Source organism: Cryptomeria japonica, chromosome 7 (assembly GCF_030272615.1).
Source record: "Cryptomeria japonica chromosome 7, Sugi_1.0, whole genome shotgun sequence".
In the NCBI taxonomy this organism is placed as follows: domain Eukaryota; kingdom Viridiplantae; phylum Streptophyta; class Pinopsida; order Cupressales; family Cupressaceae; genus Cryptomeria; species Cryptomeria japonica.
This window is the reverse complement of record NC_081411.1, coordinates 93,550,068-93,557,714: the sequence shown is the minus strand read 5'-3', so window position 1 is coordinate 93,557,714 and position 7,647 is coordinate 93,550,068. Positions and strand designations below refer to the sequence as shown.

Sequence of the window (7,647 nt, the reverse complement as noted above, 5' to 3'; positions counted from 1 at the left end):
AACCATTGGACTTAGTGACATTCGGTTGCTTACCTTTTCTAATTTGACATATGTTGGTAGTGTGACCTTGACTTCCACAGTAGTTGCAAATAGGCTTCATTCTTTTGATGTTATTCTTGTTTCCAACCTACTTTGATGATTCTCCTCTCTCGGTAGTATTAATTCCTTTCTCGGTAGAGTCTTTTCCTTTGTAACCGAGTCCTGCATCTCTATTGGGTCTTCTTGTATTTAGTTGCTCATCCAAAATCTTTGATGCTTCATAACTCTTCTTCAGTGTTTCTTTGGATTTCTTCTTTGTTTCAAGTTCATCGGTCAACTTGATATTTCAAGTCTCAATGCTTGATTCTCATCATTCTTCAGAATTGCTTCATGATGTGCATAACCTAGTTGATCTGATAGGGTTTTTTGAATTCTAGTTAACCTTGTGATTTCATCATTCTTATTTGATACTAAGACTTCAAGTTGTTGTTTCTCTCTTTCTAGATCTCTTTCTTTATCCTCAGTTGTCCTCAATGCATCTAGATTTTCAGTCATTTGTGTACTGAAATGTTCATGTTCTCTTTTTATTGCTTTTAGTTAATCAACTAGTGCTTTGTTCTTTTCTTTCAGTACTCCAATCATTTCTTCAGTTTCTTCAGATATATTGTTCTTAGATGATGTCTCAATTTGTTCCACTAACTCTTGAGAGTCCTACAAATCATTAGATAATATTCTTCTCACTTTAAGAGATTTATGCATTTGCCTTTGCATGTCTACAATCACTTGATTAGCATGATCCAACTCTTCTTGCAGATATACAATCCTCTAAGATTGTTTGTAGCCTTCCATTGATAAGATCTTTCTCTTTAGGCAGTTAAACCCTTTTTCAAGATTCAAGCTCTGATACCAATTGTTAGGCCCAATATGGAAAGCTAATGTACTAAGAGGGGAGGGGTGAATCAGTACTCCAAAACTTTTCTTGAACAATATATTTACTGTTATGCATAAACAAAATAGTGCAATAACATAAAATAAAGTTAAAACTAATAGATAACAACCATACATGATTCACTCCATAACACATATATTTTGGTCATGTAAAAACTTTTGGTTAGAGAGAAAAACTGCGGTGGGGATGGCACCAACAACTTCACTACTACAATAATAAAGAGTAATCGGTTAGAACTACATGTTTAGCTATTTCTGATAGCTTACCCTATTAGGGGTAACAAGATCTGTTTGATCTACCTTGCTAAAGGATTTTACAACACTTAATCTAAATGCTACACCTAGTTAGAGGCTTTACAATTTATAGACTTGATTAGAGTCTTTTACCCTATTAACGGTTTCTCTCTCAACTTCACAATATTACAATAAAATCATTACAAATATCTGCAACTTTACATATGAAATGTTATAGCAAATTCTATGTGCTCAAAATAGATTACCTTGCTTATAGCATACCTCGGTAACCCATATAGTAACTCGGTAAACCCTTCTATTTACTCTGTTCTTCGACTGTTCTCTGAAAACCTTCTCGGTGACCTTTGTCTCTCTGTAACAATCTTCTTACATGCATTTATACACACTTAACTTATGCTGTATAAATAGATCTCTTATGACGGTGATCCAATTCATTGCTTCAATCTTACAAACATGATTTATTGAATGAATGATCATGCAAAATATTTCATTGGTTAAATGACCTCGTAATCATACACAATCTTCTAGTGCAATTTCCAATGTGATAACGGTTAGATGTGCCTCGATCTTGTAACACGTTTTCATATGCATGTCCAGGTTCAATGTATCTCGTAACACGTTTCAGTCGGTGAATATCAACTCGATGTGTCATCTTTGCTGCTCGATAGACATAAAAAGATACTCGGTTGACAGCTCAGTGTATACTGCGTTCTGTGACTGTTTTCTTCTATAACCGACTAGACTGTGCATCCCAACTTCTCTATGTATATCGACTACATGATTCGGTAGTGTTAACCGACTAGAGTATATAGTATAACTTTGACATGAAACTAATGACAATCTGATAAGTAGTAACAAATCCATTATGTATAGTATTGTGTACCAGGTACCTTGTTAGCTTCTGACTTTGTATAAATTGATTTTTTCATTGAATTGAGTTTACATGAATTCGATGATATCTAGTACACCTTGAATGCATTACAAATTTTATTTTGGTTCAGTATAATAGAAGGTAAAATCTCGAGACACCAATAGATTTTCCCTGCAAATGAATCCAATAGATCCCAATTTTTCTTAGCAGATTAAGTCACAGCCTCCTTTAATATTAAACATAGGGGCCAGATATTAATAAGAGCTCGCCTAAATTGATTACATTCTTTTTCTTTATGTGCAGTTACCAAGTAGAAAAACTAGGTTCCGATGACAGACATAGATTCATCTCGCAACTGGTTGACATTGTTCTTACTATCCCTAATCAACAAGTGGTAATTCATCCTAAAATTAATGTTTCTAATCCTAAACTTCCAAAGGTACCAAAAGCAGCAAGAGTACAAAGTGAAACTGAGCTACGTGCCAAGGTAGAAGCAAAGGAGCATGTTATTCGACGACTCAGAATGTGTCTTTGGGATGTCTGCAACAAGTTTTATAGTGATGCATCAATCATTATTTGATTCATTTTTTGAGGATGTATTTACCAAGTAAAAATTAATTTTGAGTGATTATATGTATCCACATCTAATGTCCAGACTTCTATATGAAAAATGGTCCAGTGTCTTCCATTGTCCTGTCACGGATGAAGGCGCTCCTGACTATTATTCAATAGTTCAAAATCCAATGGATATCACTACTTTCATGTAGCGTGTGGATAACAGGCGTTACTTGACATGCTCAATATTCTTACAAAATGTGGAGCTAATTCTAGCCAATAAAAAAGTAAGCATGAATGGGCATGCCTATGATCCTAGCAGCTTTATGGGGTTGAACAAAAAATCGTTTTCTATTCATTCCTAATAATAACTATCATTAGTTTTACATAACATGTATATAATGGTGATGATTACAATGGAGCTCAAATTTACAGCAGAGCATATGCACTAAGGGATGCAGTATGGTTAAATGTGCTAATAGAGACATACAGTAATTTAAGTTTAAATGTTTTATGTCAAGTAGTAATCATTTATTGTTCACTTTGCTAATCCTTGTCTTACACATAATCAGGTTCTTGGCATGCTTTCTCAAATGGATCCTGCAGTAGTTGCCTTTTGTTATAAAATTGTTGCTCAAGGTGGGCCAACTCATTTGTCAGAGGATTCGACTACAAACTTTCCTTCAAATCCTACTGCTCAACCAGTTCGTATTACAAGAGCAAGTGAATGCTTTCACAATGTTCAACATGATATGAATGTATCTCAAAGCTATGAGGTCTTAAAGCGCTCAAAGTAGAATAGCGATCCTGATCAAGGTGGAATTATGCTTTGCACCAGGCCACTTGTAATTCTTTTTTATTTTTAATATTTAGAATTAGAAGCAAAATTGTATTGAAATTCTCATAAATTTTTATTTTCTACAAGTGAATTTGTGGCTGGGAACTCTGATCCATTTGCTGAGGACAGATCACAAGTCATGGAGATTGATAATTCTGGGCAAAATACTATGAAAACTTAATGCTCTCATGGTAGTGTGACAAATGAGGCATTTAAAGTTGTACAGCAATGTGAGTCAAATAATCAAGAACAAATAATGAATCAACCAGAATGCAAATCCTGTTCCAAAGTTCCAATAAGAAATCACTTAGCAGAACAAATTGAATCAATAGAACATAATTTTGTGAAATATACTGAAAACATTTGAATTTGGTCCTATGATGTCACAATCAATGACAAATCCAAGGGCACTTATCAAAAACATCTTATAGTATCACCCATTCTTAACATTCATGTGTCATACGTAACATTTTAGAGAAGTGGGCAGGTCCACCCTAGGTTTATCGGACGAAGGCAAGCCTTCTGGAGAAATATTTCTAGAAGGCAAGGGTTGAGTTTCTGGGTCAAGATGCATATTACCAATAAAAGAGTTAGGGTTAATTTTTATTTCTCTAATAGCATTACTCTTATGGAAAATAAACAATTATGAGGTGTCAATGATGCTGTCGTAAATTGACGGGTGGATCTCTCATTTCCCTGCTGATGAAATTAAATCCATAGGGCTCAATTTTGGGTTAGTGGCCTTAAGGTCAATTAATATTTTTATATCTTTCTCATAGTTGCTATCTTGGGACTCTATAAAGGTCAGGCCTTTACCTAATCCTCCTGCTATTGATTCTATTAATTCCGGTGTATGAAATTCAAATGGAAGAGTTTTGAGGTTGACCCAATATAAGGAGCTCTCAAAGGGAAAAATTTTAGGGTTAAAAGCGGGGATCCAATCTATGCAGTAAAATATGTAGCGGTTAAGCAATTTTTCTTTACTTTTGAGAAGATCCTACTTAACCCTAGAATTAATGCATGAGATTAATATACATTGAGAGCCCAAGTTGCAGATACTTACTAGTTTGTGGAATTTGGTTTCCCACCAATCTTTGACTCATCAAAATTGTGAGAGGGCACTCTCCATTTAGCAATGAAGCTGTTATCCTGATGGTAGAAGACAATCTTCTCCAGGATGGCTGAATCCACCATGATCGTGTGATTTCAGCCTTTAGGGTTTGGAGGAGAAGGGCATGCTTCGGCATTTCATTGCATGAAATGAGGGATGGTTGTTCTTTTTTTATTATGAATTTTCCAAGAGAAGGATTTCAAGGTTGGGTTTGCCTTGAGCAATCGATGATTTAGCACCTTTCTTAATTCTCTGGCTTGTCCAACTGATTTGTTGAGATGCCCTTCTGAAGGAGGAAAGGAGGAAGGAAAACATGCATATTTAGTACCCTCAAGCAGCGGCCAGGAGGATGGCGTAGAGTAGGGCATTGATGTCGATCTAGGGTTATGATGGGCAATCCTATGTTGTCTGGATATTCTTCTTTCCACCACTGTCTCCTTCGCTAGAAGGTTGTTTGTAATTAGTGGGGGACAAGATAATGAGCTGCATGGTTTGGGCACTTGGGGCATTTGCAAAACGTCAAATTCGCAAAGACCGAATTTTTGCTTTTTATTCACAGAGACCGAATTTTCGCAAGAAGAGTTGAACTTTATTATAATGGTATTCTCTATATTTATTGATAATTTATTTCTACTCTTCTAGATAGGCTAAATTTTTATTTTAGAAAAATAAATGATTTTATTTGAGCTAGATTGTTTTCAAAATAGCTCTCTTAAATTTTTACCAAATATATGTATAATATCATGTCTTTAATCTATATAAAACTAATTTTATATAATTATTATAATAAAACATAATTAAAAAAATTATTTATAATGACCACTTCTACTATTGTTGAGCTTTATTCTTTAGTAAACATTTTTATGTTATGCAAACTTTCTAAACATGCTTAAATTGGTTTTATCCCAAACTCAATCCTTCAATGAATATTCTTCTAATATTCAATTATTTGTATTGTGTGCGAATGGACCACGTCTACTTCCCTTATATAGAATTTTTATGTTGAAGTGTTCAAGCGCACACACAAAAAAAAATGATTTTCTAATGTAATAAATTGAACTTTTACCCCTCTAACTTACCATAACGACGGCCTACCCATTCCAATTTGTTTTCTCCCTCCCCAACTACCTAATTCAATGAAAAACTAGTTTTATTCTTTATATATTTTAACTCACGTACGTGGAGGATTGATGGGAAATTCTTTGTTGCCTCGTTCAAAGCGCCCAAACTTTATGTTGTGGTCTGCATCTGACAATTCATTCCAATTTTCCACTACTTTTCTGTTATCATGGGTGCAGCTGTCTTATTTCAATCAGATTCATCCCAACTGTTTTCTCCCCTTCATCGTTCAACTAATTCAACTCAAACCAATTTTATTCTTCTCGTCTTATGTTCGTTGCATCGTCCAATGCGTCAGTATTTCTGTCCGGTTCTGAAACTTCGCCCAAAATAATATTATTTTTCGCAGCTGTATTAACATTGTAGTTTTATCGCAAGCGGCGTTAAGAAATTCTGTATAAGAGGCATTCTGAAAAATCTACGAAACCCTCTAAAAATTGTATCCATTGTTCATTATATAAGTTGACAGCATTCGGAGCTTTAACTAAAGAAAATGGCATTCAAAAGAGAATATGCATATTTCTTTGCCGTAATGATGGGAATGGCGATGCTCATGGCGGCTGCAACTAGCGTTGTCGCTGAGGGAGACACAGAGAGTACGCCGCCGTGTTTTTCCTTTTTTCACTCGATATTTTGCAAGTCTCGAACGCTTGATCTCTGAGCTAAATAGAAACTAAGCTAATCCATTTGCCACAGAAGAATTTTGTGTTGCACCTCGCAGATGTTTTATATTGATTTACTTTTCTTTCCCTACATTTTCTTTCGTGCTTCGCTTAAACTGCTCAATATATGATGCTATCAGTATATTTTAAAATATAGAGATAAAATGTGTGCGGCATTTCAGATTTTCCCTGTTCTTCTCTTTAACTTTTAGAGCTAGTCTATAAATATTTCTTCTCTCTGATTTTCTCATTTAAAAGTTCAACTACCAGGCATTCCATCAGAGCTAGTGACTGGGAAATATATGATTCGTAAATACAAATCGTTCAATTTACACCTTAAATTTTTTTGTATAGAAACTTATTTTACTTCTGTGGTTGCAGGATCGAAACCCCAGCGCCTGTCTCAGAATACTACTGAGGCGCCTATTGCTGTCAAATTGTCAAAGACAACGGAAATGAAATCTGGGGCGTCTGATAATCTTCCAGGCGATTCTACTGACATGGCGATATACGAGCAGGCGCATAAAAGGACAAAAATCCTATACATCATCATTTTGCTATTGCTCGCTTTTCTGGCTTTTCTCTGGTTCCATCGTTTTCTCGCGGATTTTATATTCATTTAGCCTTTGATGAGAGTCAGAACTCAAGATTTCTTACCATTTGACAGATATCCTGATAAGACCTTTTCCCGCTCTTTTGGAGCAGTCGATGTGTCGAATCCAATGGATTTTGGAACAATCCCTCTCTAACAATTTTATGCAGAATAGCTAAATCTTCTCCAAATTCTGGTTCTCTTATTTTCACTGAACAGAATTTTATCATGATTGGAGTTAATCTAGAAAGTACTGGTTAAAATTTATAGCTGTTTTCTTTCAAATGACAATCATAATTGTTTTCGCTGCAACTTGAATGAAATTATAACTATTTTGAAATCTTTCAAATGGTTATGGCATTTCTTCATTTCTTACCCAAATTTTTTATATTAATGATTTTAGATTTTTGAGAAATAACGTTATTAGCAGTATTGATTTCTGAAAATTCTCGTCGAAAGGGAATAATTCTATTAAACAAGATTTATTTACCTGGGTATTTATCAATCATCTTTACGAAAAGTTGTAAGAGCCCCTGCGCGATACCAGATCTCTAGTCTGTACACAGTTCATATTAAACAAATAATGTGATAATTTTATCAGAAGAGACGCCTCTGCACCAGAGATTCAGCTTCAAATTCGTGCATTATTCCTGATCATTATGTTGTTTATCTTCTCTGTTTATACTTTACCTATTTCTTGCAAATGCCTGGCTCTTA

General features: G+C 34.8%; 1 protein-coding gene across 1 annotated transcript; it reads left to right on the top strand.

The window, feature by feature from the left end:
- The first annotated feature begins 6,127 nt into the window (after positions 1–6,127).
- On the top strand, positions 6,128–7,197 carry LOC131856335 (uncharacterized). Its single transcript, XM_059208013.1, has 2 exons — positions 6,128–6,272; positions 6,720–7,197. Exons 1-2 carry the CDS (start codon positions 6,170–6,172, stop codon positions 6,959–6,961), a joined length of 345 nt encoding a protein of 114 aa, XP_059063996.1. The 5' UTR covers positions 6,128–6,169; the 3' UTR covers positions 6,962–7,197.
- The last annotated feature ends 450 nt before the right edge of the window (positions 7,198–7,647 follow it).